The following is an 18,375-nucleotide window of genomic DNA, read 5'->3' as shown; positions in this document are numbered from 1 at the left end:
GTCACGTTGCTGTTTTCCAATCAGAAGTGAATTGTTCAAATATCAGGAAATAAAACTCCAAATCTTGTCGTCTGAAGCTTTTTGTCACGATACGAGGATGGTAGGACCCAAAATGCAGGAACACAAGATGACACGAGGCAGGAGATAATATAAAGAAAATCCTTTATTTTTGAAGGATGAACAAAAGTAAATCCAAAGGTGGGAAGCCAAAATCCAAAATCCAGGTAACGATCTGGAAATCCAAAAACTCTACTAATCCAAAACGAGACGAGACTGACAGCATTACAAACAATGGACCGACACAAGACAGAGACAAGACAGGGCTTATACACACAGGGAGGAGTAATTAGGGAAAATGGCAGCAGGTGTGTGGAGTGAGGGCTGGAGGGAAGACAGGTGAATATACTTAACTAAATGGGAAGACAGCAACAGAGGAGGGCAAATAAACCTAAAACACAAAACTAAACAACAATTATCTAAAGACAGAGGGAAGGGCTCACACACATGCATACACACACATACACACACTGACACACATGTAAGCTCACACACACATACACACACTAACACAAACATACACTCACACACACACACATATACTGAGCTGGGGGGAACAAGAGGCTGGAGCTACAACTGGAGGGGCTGAGGATGACTAAATGAACACCGGACTTGGAGGGGCTGAGGATGACTAAATGAACACCGGACCTGAGGGAATGCTATGAAGGCCTACAAACAGAAGACACAATAAATGAGACGCAGACAAAGGACACATGAGGGCGCTATGAGACACAGAAGGGAATCTAGAGAGGGATGGAGAAACATCAGGAGACACATGAGGAAGACGCAGACGCAGACCATGACACTTTTGTCTAATGTGGCAGTCTACTAGTTCCTGAAATAGGTGCACTGGGGCTTTTTCCCCCCAGAGCATGACTTACGAGACATTCATTCCTACTAGAGACGACAGCAAATGTATTAAAAATGTGAGTGAAGAATCTCTTTAGGAATGCGGCATTCACAATGATTGGATGGGATATTTCCAGGATTGTATATTTAAATTATTCAGTTTTTCTGAACATTTAATGTATTGGTTGCCATGTGAGGAGCATTTTAAGCAATATGGCAAAAAAAAAAAGGTCCAGAAAAATGTATTTCCCTGCATCTTTAAAAGGCACCATTTCTATTTCAGGTTCTGTGAAGAACAGGAGTAATTTCTTTCCATTTCATGGTAAATACGACACACATTTTTTCTTACAGAGAGCCCCAGATGGAATGTGGTGGTTTATGATATAACTGGTTCAGATCTCAGCTGGGGTCTTTCTGGGTAGAGTCAACATGCTCTCCTGCTTGTTGTTCCTGTTCCTTCGTCATTTTCTTCACCTTCTAAATACAAGAATGGACTGTGGAGAGTTCTTAGTGCGCATGACTTTCTGGGGTCAATAAAAGAAAAACAAATATACTGCATCATTAAAAAACTCAGAAAGGTCACATTAATAAATTCCTGAAAAGCGCTGATGGTGTATTTTGCAGCAAAAGCAAAGCATGAAGGCGAGTCCATGAGTGACATCATCCATCCATTCGCTCCTTCTTATAGACATTTGCTCCGTCATGATTGTTAGTAAGAGGCTGCAGTGCCAGTTTGACTCGATGCTGTTAAAACGGAGCAAAGCCATAGAGACACTTATTACATCCACCCACGGATGCCTCAGTAGAAACGTAAAATCCAGTTTTTATTGTTCTCAGAAAATGAATTGCTACAATAAAGTTGCAATAAAGCAGGGGTGGGGAACCCTGGCCCATCGAGGGCCGCTATCCAGCATATTTTAGTTTCAACCCTGCATCTTCACACCTGATTTCAATCAGCAGGTGAGTAACAAGCTTCTGCAGAGCTTGATGAGCTGCAGAACAGGTGAATTAACTACTGAATCAGAAGTGCTGGAGCAAAGACATGAAGGATACCAGCCCTCGAGAGCCAGGGTTCCCCACTCCTGCAATAAAGGAACACAATATACAAGTCGTGGAGAGTCATAGAGATGATGCTTTGCTGCACCAGTCGATAACTTTTAAACTGTTACTTACAGGCTTCTGGCACAAAAGTAAACTTCAAAATGAGCAAAGTTTTACAAGTTTGAATCAGGACTTTAGTGGTCCTTTAAAGTTGACACCACCGTTAGTGGATCTGACACAGAATTAGGTTGGAATATGCCTTATTTTCTATGAAGGTTTTCAAACTGCTCGTTTTGCTGCATAAACAACCTCAACACAGTCAAATATCCATCAAAAAATATTTCAAAAATGTATACGACTAATTCCCGTTTCTACATATATTCTGTGATGCCTTTGCCCACACAAGCTAACAGAAACCTCGAGACTTAGATCTAAATTGAGTGTGGTGTCAGTCTAGTTCTCCTTGAGAGTGGGATGCATTATTTAGTGCATCAGACAATTATTTACTGCCGACGGAGAGGATTCAGACTCCAGTTATTACTCACTCAGACGAACACAGGTCACACCAGGATGTCCTACAGTGTTAAAAAAAGTGCTGATTGCAGAGTGAGTTACACAACAGAACTACGACTGTGCAGGCTCTGAGTAAGGAGTCACCCTGCATTAAACGGCTGCTTGTTTAATCAGACTGGATGCTCCAGTGAAGCTTCAGTTTAAGTGAAAGGAAAGTCTCAACTTGAAAGGGTTTAAATAAGAATTAAGTCTCATGCATATTTTCTTTAATGGTTAAGTAGTTCAAGAGGTCTGGCAAATGTTTTTTTTTACTAGCTTATTCTAAACTGTCACATGTGAGTTTTACAGTGTAGGAAGTCCGTGAAGTCTGGGAGAAACTCACCCGAGGACTCCCAGTCTGCTCAGAACTCTGCGTCTCCTTCTTCTTCTGCTCCTGAGCCACAACATCTCTCAGAACTTCAATCACCTGGAAGGAAGAAAAGACAAACCCTTGTGATCTGATGAGCAATAATCCGAGACATCCAGCCGGAACATCCACATAAAGAGTGGATTCAGCTCATTAGAATGAAGGTGTTGTTCACACATTGAAATATTTATTTTTTTACTTGGCACAAACAGAAATAGTGATAAGAAGACACAATCTTTGATTTCTGGTTGTTGATCCGTTCTTCATTGAAGTCAATCCTATTAAATTAAAATAAACAAATAATGAAATAAAATGTCAAAAGTCACAGATCACACAGCTGGATTTTTCTGAGTTTATTTTGCTTCAGCGGAACAATACAAAGAGGTTATGATTTTGGAAGTTCAATTCAATTCAATTCAATTCAATTCAATTTTCTTTATATAGCGCCAAACCACAACAAGAGCCGTCTCAAGGCACTTCACATAATAAACATTCCAATTCAGGTCAGTTCATTAAGCCAATCAGAAATAATGTTTCCTATGTAAGGAACCCAACAAATTGCATCAAGTCACTGACTAGTGTCAGTGTCTTTACAGCAATGCTCATACTAAGCAAGCATGCAGCGACAGTGGAGAGGAAAACTCCCTTTTAACAGGAAGAAACCTCCAGAGGATCCTGGCTCAGTATAAGCAGCCATCCTCCACGACTCACTGGGGATCGAGAAGACACACACACACACACACACACACACACACACACACGCACGCACGCACACACGCACGCACACACACGCACACACACACACCAAGCAATGTGTCTATGGTTACATTGTGATGTCTTTGTAAATATTCTATTTGGTGAGAGATAATCTTTATTGTATTTATCCTAGTGAATCTATTGTTAAACGGGTAAACTAGTAGTAGCACATCCAACGTCAAGGAAAGCAAAAAGTTATTGTCAGGAGAGGGAGAATGTTTTAGTGGCTAGCAGCAGTGTGCTAGACGATAGCCCCCTCCATGAGGCCACCACAGCTCAGCAGAACATCATTGTAGCTTCTTTTGGGGAGAAAACACTTAAGAGAAAAAATAAAGTTAACAGCTGAAATTGCAGAAAATAAAACAGTTAAAGAGCAGATTGTAGAAGAAAGTAGAAGAGTGTGGAAAGTGGTCAGTGTGTCCTCCAGCAGTCTAAACCTATAGCAGCATAACTACAGAGATAAATCAAGATAACCTAGCCTTTTTAGATGGAGGCAGGGCAAGGGAGAGCCGTCTTTACCGACTGTACACTCCACCTCCCTCTACTGAAGTGTGGTGTGTTCTAGCAGAGAGCCGTCTGTCTGTCCAGCAGGAGACCAAGACCACTCCTCCTGTCTGCTGTGTGTGTGTGTGTGTGCGCGTGCGTGCGTGCATGTGTGTGTGTGTGTGCGTGCGTGCGTGCGTGCGAAGCACATAGCTGGCAGCACTTCAGTGCTTCCAGAATGTAAACAGACAGGATTCTGTTCTACTGTACACGACAGAAGCCATCTGTGTGTGCAGGCTGTGGAAGCTACCACTTGGGTTTCACACTGAAAATATAAAAAAAGTCATTTAAATGGATTTATTTTTACACTTGATGAAACATTTTAATATTTAAATACCATAAATGTTTCATCTGAATGTTTTGTCATTTAGTAAAGTAAAAGTAAACATGTTCTTAACCTGATTTTACTGCATCTAGGTCATTAACACACACACACGTGCAGACGCACACACACATGCAAAAATCACAAACCTTATTAATCCACATGGTCACCGCGTCCTCTGTGTCGTACCGAGTTTCCTCCTCAGGATCACAGGATGAATACTGATGAAGGCAGGTCCTCACTTTCTCCACAGTCACCGTTTCCATGGTGTACGCCATCATCAGAGTGTCAATCATCGCCAGATGAGCACTCTGGGAGGAACAAACAAAGTGAGAATAAATGTTTCTGATGCTGATGATTAGTGACAGATCATTTCAACACGCTGAATATAAAAGGTGTATTTTTTATTTCTCAGCAGGGAACTCCAGCTGTAGCTAGATCTAAAGCAGGGAAGACCAAGAAGGTGAGAAAAAAGAAAATGCACCAAGTTTGCTTGCTTAGCAAAACAATTCATCTCTCTACTTTTTTATTATGGGCTCAAAACACAGGAGGCGAGACCAGTGAAACTCAATGGTATCGCTTTAATAACCAGAGACACGGGAGGCGACGTGCGGCAGCAGCAAAAGCCAGCAACGAGCTCTGTTCCAGGGCGTATGACGAGTCTTCCGTTGTTTTAATTGGCTGTCAGACTGGAGGGAATTTTTGATTATTGAAGCAGTTCAGAGTTGAAAAAGCGGTAGATATGAAGTCTCACAAGGTTTTGCTAGTTAACTGAAGTCTTACTTCTGACTTTACTATATAAAATTCCCCATGCCGCTGCCTTGTGAAGATCTCTATATTCTTTTGTAGAAATACTGTAAAGCTCTGGGAAATCCGAAACAGCAAGTATTAACTTTCCTCCATGTTTACCCAGAAATGTACTGAGAAGCATCCCGTCCGCTCATTAGTTAGTCAATGAAAACTCTGCTGATTGGTCCTTGTCCGAGTGACAGCAATGAAAAGTTGAATTTTTCTCTACTTTCTGGGACCTCGTCTCTGGCTCGCCTGCGTGTGTTGCTTAGCAGGATGAAGACCCGCGATTATCACTTAGTCGCACATGTCACATTGAAAATTAATGGAGGGGAGACGTGTGTCGAGTCCATTAGAATTCAAAGGACCTATGTCCTGAGTGGGACATGAGAGTAAATCTGCAGCCTCTGGGTCTGCAGCTGTGTATTATTGTGGAATTCACATGGGGAGGGCAGGATTTGATTGAATCCTAGCGTCTTATGTCTGGTTGAAAGAATGGGTCATGGAAGTAAGCTATTCCTTAAAACATGACGTGTTAATGGTGCCAACTGTAATATTTTATCATAGATTGTACAGGTTTCTTAACCAATTGTGATGTTTGAGCAAATTCTGCCAAAAGTGACATCACACTAAAGTAATACAATTTTGATCTGAAAGAATCTGACATGATGCTGTGGTTGACTGCAGGTGAAGGCAGCCATTTTTAGGTTCTAACCAACTCTTTCTCTATATTTTACATCTGATAAGATGAATTTTCCATAGCAGCTGTTGCCATGGAAACATTTACATTCATCCCCTATTAAAAGATCCAATTCACTAGGAGTGACTGACAGCCTTTGATGGTCCAACTGACACACATTTTAGAAAACAGAGTTCATCTGACTGAGGTCTTCTGTGCAGCTCATCTCAATATCATCCCATAAGCCAATGCCCTAATTTCAATGTCTATCATTAATCATGTAATAATTTGTTTTTATTATTTATTGACTTACTTCTAATTAGTTAAAGATGTGAGAATTGATTAGTTGTATCAGTGTTTTCTATATGCAGCTTGACCTTTAGTAAGATGTTTATTCCAGGAAGTCAAACATAGAAAATACAAATAAATGAAATTAGCTATCATAAGGGCATTTTCAGCTCTTAAATGCATTCAGTGTGAAATATCATTAACCTAACATTTAATTTCCTCTATCTCTAAATTGGCATCAATGCAGCAAAGAAACTGCCTTTAATAACACACTGCCAGGATGTTTCCTACTAGCCTTCATTTACGCTGTCCAAACACACACACACACACACGCACGCACACACACACACACACACGCACGCACGCACGCACGCACGCACGCACGCACACACACACACACACACACACACACAGATCCTGTTACTAGATTTCAGAAAATACATCCGGCGACTCCAATATTAAAAATGGCTGAAGGACCAGGGAGAACCCTCTGTGGGCTCTTTCTCATCCTCCATCTGCTGAATAATTTGAAGATATTGATCTGATTCTACTCTAGTCTTTTGGGATAAAATGACAACAGAGGCAGTTAATCTTGTTAACCAAAGCACAGACCTGCAGTCTCTAACTCTGTTGAATGACAACAGGATAATGTGTGGGCGGCGGGGTCAGAGGGGGACCACGGGCCTGAATTGAGATACTTCTGTGAGCACGATCATCCAACACCAAGAAAAAAATTCATTTCACTTTAGTAAATTTGAAGAAAGATCTGATGGAAGTTTCTTGGACATTTAGAAACTGGACAAAAACAGGATGATTTTACTGCACAAAGAAAACAGCCACCTTTTCTCTGACATTTGCAATAAAGTTTTGTTCAGTCCATGAGATTAAAGGAAACAGCCTAACCTTTGGGTTTTCTGTGCACACATGCTCCCCTTCAGCATGATTTAATCTCACATTCCTCCAGCTGTATTCACACAAACCTCTGAGCTGCAGGGACATCCACATATCAAACCAGGTTTAAAAGATAAAGATTGCTGCTTTCATTTAAAAAATAATTTTCCAAAATTCTACCTCATGATTTTTGCAGAATTAATTAGAATTTGATGAACAACACTCATTTGTGCAGAAATGTATACAAATATAATTGCATACACGTATTTTGCTGATTGAATCCACAAATCTCATGGATTTTTCAGGAAGTGAGAAGACGCTGTTTCACAGTCAATTTCCTGTTTCTCATTCTGCTGCTGCTTAGCCATCTCTCAGGGAAAAAAACAGTAACCCTGCTCATATTTAATATGGTTTCATGGTGGAAATCCTCCATTGAGGCTCAACAAGCCTCACACAAAAGACCTGCAAGTGTGACCGTCAGTGATCCACAAATATGGTCTGAGATGGATTTTACTTCACAGGAAGAAAATCCCCTATTGTCAAAGCTTTACCTGTAATCCATTATCAGAAGAATGACCAAATTACATTCATCCTCTACTCAGATTTATGAAGAGTGTCTGAAATCTTTGATCTGGCAGTTCTGCAGAAGAACGTTACTAACGACCAGCCTGGGACTGTTTGGCTTTATTGATAACATTTATGACACAAAAACCACACAAGTAGGGGTGTGCATTGGCAAGAATCTGATACGTTATATCCCAATGCAGCGAAGACGTTACAATATATTGTGATGCTAAACGCCACATTATATTTGCAATTTTTAATACTGAATTTAAAAGGTTTGGTTTACTTACTGCTCATTTAACCTAGACCATGGCTGTGTCACAAGTAATGACCACTGACTGTACATTTAATATGAACAGACCCTTTGGAGCTGAATTCAGATTCAGATTCATTTATTAATAACCACACAACAAGTTGGTGGGCTTTGTTTCCAGTCCAGCATGACATGCTCACAACATATGTAGTGTGAAACTACAAGATAATTATGACCAATAAGATGTGATCATTCCATGTAAATATGAAATATCAACCTAATTGATCTTTGAATGTTTAATCAGAAGATTCAAGGGTTCCTTGCTACTTTAGGGACCACAAACACGCTTCGTATTAATTCAGACAGAGTCAGCATATAGTTTATAAAACGAATTGAATTCTTTTTCCTAAACTAATGATTATACATGACAATATATGAATAATGAGATGGTGTAATAGATATGGAGTGATTTAAAGGGGCATTATGGAAGTTTGACAGACAAAACATGTATAGAAATAATACATTTCTTCTTCATACATTCTCATGCAATGCCCTGGTCCTGTAGAATGAGCCCTGGCATTTTTACTGTGATTGCCTGTTTTTCTGTAAAATCACAGAAAAAGAAAGCTGCTCAGGTCGAGCAGGCTGCTTCATGTGCGTTCACGCTCAGGCATAGCCCGTAGCATTTGCTATCAGTAGCTTTAGCAGCAGAGAAAGAGGCAGTGCCAACTCAGCGACTTTGTCGCTGTTCCTAACGCCTAGTGATGAACCATTTCTGAGGACCCTTAGCTACTTTCTTCTAGATATTTCCTGCAACTTAGCAACAAAATAGCCATTTTCGCTCCGAACCGTTCTTTGAATGTTGTTTCAGCTGTCATCAGGAATATAAATATTACAGATACAAAAGACACCACTGGTGCTATAGCTCATCCAGTAAGATGGTGGACTACCGTGCGAAGACCCGGGTTCAATTCTACATGGGAACATAATTTATTTAGAGTTTATTTTTTACATTAATGGTATATTTTTTTACAGTAAGATGCCCACATTTTTATTTGAGACTTGCCGAACGGCACTGAATTAATTCACAGATAAAAAAGATGTGGGTTCAGCTTTCATTTTGGAACAATTTTTCAAGCAAGGGAAGGGAATGATCTGAGCATGCAGGACTGACCCATTATAAACCTTTGTCAGCTGTGCTGGTACAGAACCAACGAGGCGTTGCACGTACAGCATGCACGCCTCGTGCACGGGCCTACTATTGAAGCTGCCGTTAAGCTTTTGGCCTGAGGGGGCAATCGCGAGCATAAAAATTCAAAGCTCCGTAAAGTCCCTTTAATGTGATGTGTGAAATGTTGTAATGGAAGCTAGACGTTTTAGCAAGCGTCCTTTGTATCTGAGAAAGTTGTGAAGTCTGGGTTGTAAAATAATTTGTTGTTGTTTATAACTAGTTTTTTATTTAAAAACCATCTGACGCAATTGGTGCCAAGTCTGTGCACCCTTTGTGCGAGGTTCTTGTTCGATCCAGGGGGTCGTGCTGGTCACTGCTGGTGAATTCTTTCTGCTGTGTGAGTATGATTTTTTCATAGGATTTCATTATAACAGATGTGAGGGCTATAGGCCTGTAGTTGTTGAGACAGGATGTTTTGTTTGATTTGGGTATCGGAATGATAACAGAATCCTTAAAGCAGTTGGGAACTATACACCGACTGAGGGAACTGTTGAAGATGAAGGTGAAGACTGGGGCCCATTGGGCAGTTCCATCACCACTATCTTGGCCGCGTCATGCGTCTCTTCACTGCTGGTAAAAACAAAAATGGAGCTGAGGGCGGGGCTGTGAGGATGGAGGCAGATGACTGACACCCATAAAACTCTGAGCTGATGTAACAACAAGCTTACTGAGCTAACCAAATTTAAAGAATGGCAGCCACTTTAAGTCAGAAAACAAGCGGTTGAGCAACTCTGCTAACCTCTGCCTTCCAGGCTGTAACACGTTTAGCGTGAGGCCGAGCTCTTCCCTGGAGCAAGCAGGAGGGCTAGCTGCTAGCACTGATGGCTCATCTGCTGCCTGTCAAGCAAAAGGGCACGCCCCTAATCACTCATCTCAAGCATTAATTACATCTAAAAAGATGAGTTACAAAAAATTCACCCCCCTTAGAGTTGTCATGATTGTAAATTAGACAAATAAAACTTAAAATGTATTTTGAACCTGGCTTCTTAACATGGGAGTCAATGGGAACTTGCTCCTTTCTGGATTCAACCCCTAGTGGTTGAGAGAACTGCAATTGCCACATCTGCATTGGTTTCACTTTGGCAGGTGGAGTCTACATATTACTCTTCGCTTACATCACACAATGCTTACACATCTGGCAAGGCCGGATTAACCATATGGGCAACTGGGCAATTGCCCAGGGCCCACAAACTCTAAAGGGCCCAGGGCAGCAAGGGCACGAGCAAAATACTGTAGGCCTATCTGTAATCTCCCGCTTTATATTAAACTAGGGTGACCGTACCTCCGGATTTCCCCGGACATGTCCACTTTTCACTCTCTGTCCGGGCGTCCGGACTGGGGGTTCTGAAAATGTCCGGCTTTTCATCCAGGAGCAGGGATCGAATTATGGGGGAGCTGGATATCCTACACATCCAGGGGAGCCGGAAAAAAGTTTTCTACCGATATTACATCATTTATGGACTCTTTTGAGCAGAAAGCACAGAGTGCGGCACAGCGCTGCGTTGTTGCGCAGCGCTCCAGGCAGCTGCTTCCAGCGCACGGTCCATTCTCAAAGTGGCGCAACCAAAAAACTATAATTAGCACACGATCGTTCATGTCAGCACATGTTCTCTACTTTCTGTCTCATTTGTGCCTGAAGCGCTCTGCTACTGCGGAGCTCATCACCTGTGCTGCGGTGATGTCACCTCACTGATTCAGCATCGACACGCGCTCTCCGCTTTGCGGTCAGGAGATCCCTTTGATCTGCTCAAAACTAACTGATGAGGTGAAAAAGTAAGAATCCAGGCAGCAGGTTTTCTGGAGTTTAGAGGAGACGCAGGAAGATGAGAGACAGACAGGACAGGAAAATAGTTAAAAACAAGAAAACAAAACAAAGTGTTGAAAAGTAAAATGGTGGTAGATTTATCTCCACTACACGTTTTTACCTGTATAAAACAATAAGTTACACACATGTCATATTTATACATCTGATACAATTCAGATCACCTTCAAAACTCTGTCACACACCCAGGGCCGTTTCAAGACATTTTGGGGGCCAAGGCAAAATGACCCCCCCCCCCCATAACTGGTCTCCCCAGAAGCCTCTGTGTAATTCATACCCTCTCCAGTAGTGTTAGTTATACAGTGTTTGTAAAAGCTCCTCAGACATCGCTGACATGTTATCAGATGAAAAACTAAATTGTCAGACATGCTGTCTCATCTCTTGCTTTTCTAAACTTGCTAAAAGTAACAAAACCGTTTGAAAGCCACTATTTGTGGATTCTCTGAAAGTTTCCGTGGAGTGTGGGACAACTTATTTTTTCACTGATCCTATCGTCTAATCTCACAGCTGAAACAAGCATCCTTAATAATCTGTGCACAGGAAGCTTACCGATGCTGTAGTAAAACAAAAAGTATAATAATTTATTATTAATAAAACCTTGTTGCAGCACTAAAGCGGAAAAATGAGATTTTGCAATAAATATGCTAAATATTTACATATGAATTGTTTTTGAGCCCTTTTATTGGCAGAATCTGATATTAGTTTAGTTCTTACAAAAAATGGGTCCCAACGTGGTTTGTGTGGAGTTGCCATATTGTGACGTCATAGGCAAAGATCCCCTGTCCTCTTATTTGGAAATGGAAATATGGTCACCCTATGTTAAACAAACTGTCCACCAGGGCTTTTGCGCTGCACAGAGACGCTTCGCTGCCTATGAATTTGAACTTCAGTTGAGAGTCAGTCTCATGCAGACTGACCAATGAAGAGAGGGCCTCAAGTTAAGACCCTCTCCTCATTGATCAGTCCACACGAGGTGGTTCAAAGGTTACCCTGAGCGGGTTACGTGATGTCAGGCTTTCAAGTATTGAGTATATTTACTGCATATTACAGTAAAATATTCCGTATGTGACCATATTATGGTGATCCTTGGGGCGTGATGATGGGGCCCTTGAATATTGTTGCCCAGGGTACAACAAAGTGTTAATCTGGCCCTGCATCTGGTGGAAAGCTGGGGTCGAAATGAAGGCAGTAGAAACTGCTGCCACCTAGCAATTTGAGTTTGAATTACACCACACAAAATAAATACAGTAAACGCTTTCATGTAAATTCTCTATAAAACAATCAATACACTAGTTTTAAATATTGATTCAGTATAACATGAAATATCGTGATTTTTCAGCGTATCGATATTTTCTTGCATTCCTAACACATTTAGCATCAGCTTGAGGGTGATGTGCAGCCTGCTTTGAGCTGCACAGATTTCCTGTGAACTGAAACATGGAAAACCACTCAGCAGTGTCCCTGTCTGTCTCCTTGAGAGGTCATAACAATAAATTAAAAAGCTGTTCTGTGTGAGAGAGAGGGAGGTTTATTTTTTATTTTATTTATGTGCTAGCATGAACAGTAACCTTAAAAAAGGATTACGTATGAAAACTTTAGGATACAGGATCAAACTGTGAAGATTAGACACGAGATATAGAATGACCATGGAAGACCTAACCAGTTCTGTCAGCAGCCGAGCGGGAAAAACTGCATTTTATCTAAATAATGGAGTAACAAAGAAGTGCAGTTTAAAATTAGAAAACAATCAAAACCATATCAGAAAAGAAAATACAAATTTTTACTTCCTTTTTATACTTTTAACACTTAATGAGTTTCAAATGTTTAAAGCTGTAACGTGAGAGCCAGTGAGTTTAGATGTCTGGCATCAGTTGTGGGAATGACAGACGAATGTTCTCCTGCCATGTGCTAAACCTGGTAATTATATGGGGAAAAAACCAACCTCAGAACACAATCTGGGAACAGGATCAGAGCTGACTGATCCTGGTGAGATGTCTGCACTCCAAGTCTTTACATCATATTTTAAATGGCCTTATGGAATGGAAAAGATTTACATGCAGAGATGGATTATGAAGCTTTGGATTTCAGCATCTGTTTTAAATGAAATGACCGTTGTTTTCCACATCTGGTCACCTCTTGGTGTGAGAACATAAATTGTAAAATAGCGTTAATGCAGGCTGTGTTTTTAATCTAACATCAAGTTGGCTCTATGCTGCCTTTGTTTAGCCAGCGTGAAAGAGGACATCAGTGGCTTCTCAAAGGGGTCGTCTCTGCAGCATTGTAGCACTATTCTAGTTTCCATTTTACCGCGAGCAGCCTAAACCCATCTCTGCAACAAGGCAGAACACAATGCTGCAGATAATCTGCAAATCATTACTTGATTTTATGATGCTTCCTTTATTCACACTGTGTTAAACAGTCTGATAGAAAAACATAGACATTCATTTGATATATTAAATTCTATGTGGTTTTTACTGAACAAAGAAAGCTGCTAAATCATGCATCAAAAGTATTTTAAATGTGAATTCATTACTGATGTATTAGTGAATTGTGATTGACAGCTTGCAGGACTTGCAGCTTCTTAACTTCTAAAGACCGTTTAACACAGTTTAATAGGATTAATGTGTAGCTAGGGTGTATGAGGAGATAAAGCACTTTGCTAAATGTGTTCAAAATCTGATGCTTCAGCACTTACTTAATTTCCCAGGTTGCCTTGGCACCTTTTGATTTTGGGAATGTGTGCATGAATGATTAAGAAATGATCATAAAATCAAACAAAAGAAGTATGCAAAAGCAGGGTTTCCTCTAGGATTTTTTTGAAACTGTGGTGGTAGGCTGTGTGTGTGTGTGTGTGTGTGTTGGGGGGGGGGGGGGGGGTTGCAGAGACGGTCACTCTGAGACATAAGATTGTATTTTTTGGGGTGTTTTTTGGTGTATGTGGTACTTTGGGTGCCGACTGTTCGCCGTCAGGGGGTGGTTTACAAGGACTCACATCATCTATCTATCAGCACTAAAGAGTAACAACTACATGTCACAGATGTCTCCCAGGAACTTTTAGTTATAATTCATGTAAAATTATTTAAGTTCCATCTAGAGTCTGCCAGTTATTAATATTAATATTACCAGTTATTGTACACTCAAAAGAATATAAACGCAACACCTTTGTTTCTGCTCCGATTTTTCATGAGATGGACTTAAAGATATAAAATTAATTCCAGATACACGATATTACCATTTCTCTCAAACATTGTTCACAAATCAGTCTAAATGTGTGATAGTGAGCACCTGTGCTTTGCTGAGATAATCCATCCCACCTCACAGGTGTGCCACATCAAGATGCTGATCCGACATCATGAGTAGTGCACAGGTGTTTCTTATACTGCCCACAATAAAAGGCCACCCTGGAATGTGCAGTTTTGTCTCACAGCAAAATGCCACAGATGCCACAAGCATTAAGGGAGTGTGCACTTGGCATGCTGACAGAAGGAATGTCAACCAGATCTGTTGCTCGTGCATTGAATGTTCATTTCTCCACCATAAGCCGTCTCCAAAGGCATTTCAGAGAATATGGCAGTACATCCAATCGGCCTCACAACCGCAGACGACGTGTAACCACACCAGCCCAGGACCTCCACATCTAGCAGGTTCACCTCCAAGATCGTCTGAGACCAGCCACTCAGACAGTTGCTGAAACAATTGGTTTGCATAACCAAACAATTTCTGCACAAACTGTCAGAAACCGTCTCAGGGAAGCTCAACTGCATGCTCGTCATCCTCATCGGGGTCTTGACCTGACTCCAGCGCGTCGCCGTAACAGACTTGAGTGGGCAAATGCTCACATTCGATGGCGTCTGGCACGTTAGAGAGATGTTCTCTTCACAGATGAATCTCAGTTTACATTGTTCAAGGCAGATTGCAGACAGCGTGTGTGGCATCGTGTGGGTGAGCGCTTTGCTGATGTCAATGTTGTGGATCGAGTGGCCCATGGTGGTGGTGGGGTTATGGTATGGGCAGGCATCTGTTATTGACGAAGAACACATGTGCATTTTATTGATGGCATTTTGAATGCACAGAGATACCGTGATGAGATCCTGAGGCCCATTGTTGTGCCGTACATCCATGAACATCACCTCATGTTTCAGCAAGATAATGCATGGCCCCATGTTGCAAGGATCTGTACACAATTCTTGGAAGCTGAAAATGTCCCAGTTCTTGCATGGCCAGCATACTCACTGGACATGTCACCCATTGAGCATGTTTGGGATGTGCTTGACCGGCGTATACGACAGCGTCTACCAGTTCCCACTAATATCCAACAACTTAGCACAGCCATTGAAGAGGAGTGGGCCAACATTTCACAGGCCACAACTGACAATCTGATAAACTCTATGCGAAGATGTGTTGCACTGCATGAGGCAAATGGTGGTCACACCTGATACTGACCGGTTCTGAGTCCCCAGACCCTCAATAAAGCAAAACACTGCACATTCCAGGGTGGCCTTTTATTGTGGGCAGTATAAGGTACACCTGTGCACTACTCATCTCAGATCAGCATCTTGATGTGGCACACCTGTGAGGTGGGATGGATTATCTCAGCAAAGCACAAGTGCTTACTATCACACATTTAGACTGATTTGTGAACAATGTTTGAGAGAAATGGTAATATTGTTTATCTGGAATGAATTTTAGATCTTTAAGTCCATCTCGTGAAAAATCAAAGCAGAAACAAAGGTGTTGCGTTTATATTTTTGTTGAGTGTATTTTGCTAAGCAAAAGTAAACTTGAGTGTATTTTGCTAAGCAAAAGTAAACTATGTTCATGTGTGTCATCAGTTTGAAGTTATTGAAGTTACAAAAGCAAACAAGGCTGGAATCGGTTTTACCTGTAATCTTATTATTATTCTCTAAATGTGTGTGTTGCTGTACTGAGTGAACATCCCCACTGTGGGATTGATACATCTAATCTGTTCTATTCAATACATTTTTATCAGCCAGAAGGAAAAAAAAAATACATTTGAGGAATTTTGACCTTTCCGGTCTTCCGTACTAATAACCTGGTTATGGAGGAGGGGTTTGCCTCCCAAACAGAAAAAAAACACACTGGTTACGTGTAAATTAAAACATTAGGAATCCTAATGTTTTAATTCCCTAACCCTAACAAATGAATGTAGAAGAGGGACGTGTGAGTGAGTCACCACGGTAGGAAGCCCAGCTTGCTGCGAGCGAGAGTAGCGAGCGATCTGTGGCTGATGAGTGAAAACAAGACAAAACACATTCGGGACTGAAGCTCCATTAAAATCGGCTCACAATGCGGCTGCATTTCTAAATAAAAGCATGTCATTTTGGCGGCTCACGGCTCTGGGAGAGAGAACCGGGCCTGCCCGTTCCATCTGCCGCAGGTGAAGCTCACGGCTCCGCCCACCTCACTGCCAGAGCGGAGAGAAGCACATCGGCTTGGGTTATACAGATGGGATTGTGTGTGAAATAACGCTAGTGAAATGATTACCTCAGTGTTGTGTGTGTGCATGTTGTCCAGTAGCTAATACTAGAATTAATATACTCGGTGCCCTGCGCACTGTGCGTGATGCGCGTTTGGCTCTTTCGCACACGGGGAAAAACCGTCAGTACTGGTTTTTCAAAGTAAAATAAATTTAAAATTTACGTTATATTTAAATTCATTTTAAACTGTCATTATTGTTAGTGTAACGTCCAGTAAGGGTCGTTTTTCACCTACATATTGACCTACATGCCACCGGTCATCTGCAGACATAATTCCATCCTCTAAAGTGGATTTTAAATTCTATCTCCCAACAAGCCAGAAGGTTCTGCAGCTCTGAACACATGATAACTTATTGCCAACAAACTGTTCCCATTTCAAGACCTCAAGCTTCCCCTCATCGCTTCTACAGGATTCCTCCTGCCTCTGCATAAAAGTGAACATTTTCAGCTCATATGAGTTAATCATGAAATGAAATAAACAATATGGTTAAATTAAATGTTTTGAATAACCTGTGCCTAATTCTATGAAGCTGAAATGAATTTTAATATTACAATGAACCATTTTGAAGTTATGATCAGTAACGTTTGGTTTAACATGTGAATCATTATCTACACTCATACACAATGTTCATAAGATTACAGTTAACGTCACTGCACATAAATATTCTTTATCCGCAGAACTAGAACATCTTTTGTATCAGGAAAAGACGTGTGTTCTGAGGTTTGTTTGTTAACACCTCTTAACCTCTTTTGTTCTGATTGGCCATGTAATCATAACATGGGAATACTAAAACAGAATCGCTTGCGGAGTGATCCAGTTAGTTTTTGAGCAGAACTCCGGACTGGCCACCGGGGGAAAACTCTCTAACCATTCATCTTGCGACAAGCTGTCAAAACCTGCAACCCGCTGAAGCTGACACAGCAAACGGTTCCTGCAGAACAAAGCTGATACAGTTACGACTCCTTAAGAGTCCATCTAGACACAAACTAGTTCCAACCTGTTGTGCCTGGTGACATCTCTGGACTGGAGAAGTCGGTGCTGCGGTTAATCTACTGAACCTCGGTGCCCAGAGGTCATCTGACCTTCCTGACCTCCGGATCCATGAAGAGGGTCTCCAAAAGGGTGAGGTAGACACAGCATGACTGCGTCTGATGTGGTTTTGAGAAGAACCAACTTTGTTAGTTTAATGCAGACCAAATTCTTTTCACACCCAGAACTCAGTTTCTTCTAGATACAAGGTTCTGATAAACACACACCATTCAATCATCATACTTCCCATTCCATCCATCACATTCGTCTTATTTAACTTGTCTCGTTTTTAATTTGTTTAGAAAATAAATTTCTTACTTTTTATAAACCTGACTTCATCTGAATTAATACGAAGTGTGTTTGATCACTGAAAAAGCAAAGAATCTTAATTCTTCTGATAAAACATTCAAAGACCAAGCAGGTTGGTATTCTATATTTATATAGAATATCACATCTTATTGGTCATAAGTAAAGGTAATATTTACACCTTCTACATTAGTATACATGCTCAAATATAGACGATATATGTCTTGTATTTACATTGTTTTAATGTATATCCCAAAAAATATTCTTAATGTACATAGTTGAAACTTTTTTTTTATCTTTCTGAAGGTGTGGCGGCTTTTAATACATGTAGCGGAAACCCTGCAAAAGCACACACTTAAGTACTAATATACTAATAGCATCAAAACATCATGAAGAAACATAATCTAAAGGTTATAAAGTCTCCAACGATGCAGCTTTAGGGCGCATGGCAGCATGCTAGTCCCAGCTGTTTATCCATCCATACTGTGCTGCCCGCAGTCACTGCTGACATTCTGCATAACAAACTGACTACGGCTG

At 41.1% G+C, this 18,375-nt stretch overlaps 1 protein-coding gene across 4 annotated transcripts in view; it reads right to left on the bottom strand.

The window, feature by feature from the left end:
• Window positions 1-18,375, bottom strand: part of camsap2a (calmodulin regulated spectrin-associated protein family, member 2a) — a 58,697-nt gene that overhangs the window by 31,034 nt on the left and 9,288 nt on the right. For all 4 annotated transcript variants that reach the window (XM_015970744.3, XM_015970745.3, XM_015970746.3 and 1 more), the window contains exons 3-4: window positions 4,637-4,798; window positions 2,843-2,926 (exon numbers count right to left, since the gene is read on the bottom strand). In XM_015970744.3, the coding sequence (XP_015826230.3) occupies window positions 2,843-2,926; window positions 4,637-4,798 (246 nt within the window). The remainder of the gene's footprint in view (window positions 1-2,842; window positions 2,927-4,636; window positions 4,799-18,375) is intronic.

The sequence above is a fragment of the Nothobranchius furzeri genome, chromosome 8 (assembly GCF_043380555.1).
Source record: "Nothobranchius furzeri strain GRZ-AD chromosome 8, NfurGRZ-RIMD1, whole genome shotgun sequence".
NCBI lineage: Eukaryota > Metazoa > Chordata > Actinopteri > Cyprinodontiformes > Nothobranchiidae > Nothobranchius > Nothobranchius furzeri.
The sequence above is the reverse complement of the archived record's forward strand: the minus strand, read 5'-3'. Positions and strand labels throughout refer to the sequence as shown.